Raw genomic sequence first — 743 nt, 5'->3', positions numbered from 1 at the left:
CACCCCACCCCATCATTGTGCTGCCCCCCCTTTTGTCCCCAGGGAATCTGCTGTGGAGGGAATCCCTCATCCTCCCAGGCCTCCCCACTCTTTGCTGACTTCCCTGATCCTCCCATCAAGTCTCTGCCTTTCATTCAGCCTCCCCAAAACCCCTGCTCACCAAGCACTCGGAGCCAGATATCCACGCTCCTGCTGCCCTGTGGGAACGTGACGAACAGGCAGGTGTAGTTGCCTTCATCCTCGATGCGCAACCCGAACATCCTCAATGAGGCATCCCGCAGCTCTGTGCCCAGTCTGGCGGCCACGAATTCCAGCCGTTTGGGCTCCGAATAGTTGGGGCCCTGCGTTTGGTGGAAGACGGCCATGCTGCCGGATTCACCATGCCGTGACCAAGTCAGCTGTGACACGTGCGTCACCTCCATGCCGGGCACCTGTAGGTAGCAGGGCAGCGTCACAGAGTCGCCCAAGAAGCCTGGCACCTGGGTGGGCGCCTGCACGACGACGTCCCCTGCGGAGAACGGAAGAGAAGGTGTCAGACCCGGGGCGTTCCTGGGCTAGATAGTGAGGGGCTCCGGGAGCCCGGGCACCTGAGCGTGCGATTGCATGCCGGGGCCCTGGAGCCCTGGTGGATGGTGGGGTATGGGGGAAGGGGGGACTGGGGCACTAGTTGGGGTCGAGGCAGGCGAGGAGGGTAAGGGCGTCCGGGATGGTCTGCAACTTGGCCGTGCTCCTTCACTTTGGCT

General features: G+C 62.9%; 1 protein-coding gene across 1 annotated transcript; it reads right to left on the bottom strand.

Annotated features, from left to right (window-relative positions):
- Window positions 1–71: 71 nt before the first annotated feature.
- Window positions 72–554, bottom strand: LOC108525381 (poliovirus receptor homolog; the record flags this gene model as incomplete). The annotated part of the gene is made up of 1 exon (XM_017866378.1): window positions 72–554. A coding segment is annotated over one exon (420 nt), but the record flags the coding sequence as incomplete, so codon positions are not given.
- Window positions 555–743: the final 189 nt, after the last annotated feature.

This window comes from Rhinopithecus bieti, unplaced genomic scaffold (genome assembly GCF_001698545.2).
Source record: "Rhinopithecus bieti isolate Rb0 unplaced genomic scaffold, ASM169854v2 scaffold_45159, whole genome shotgun sequence".
Lineage (NCBI taxonomy): Eukaryota > Metazoa > Chordata > Mammalia > Primates > Cercopithecidae > Rhinopithecus > Rhinopithecus bieti.
Note: the sequence above shows the minus strand (reverse complement) of the source record. Positions and strands in the feature narration are given on the sequence as shown.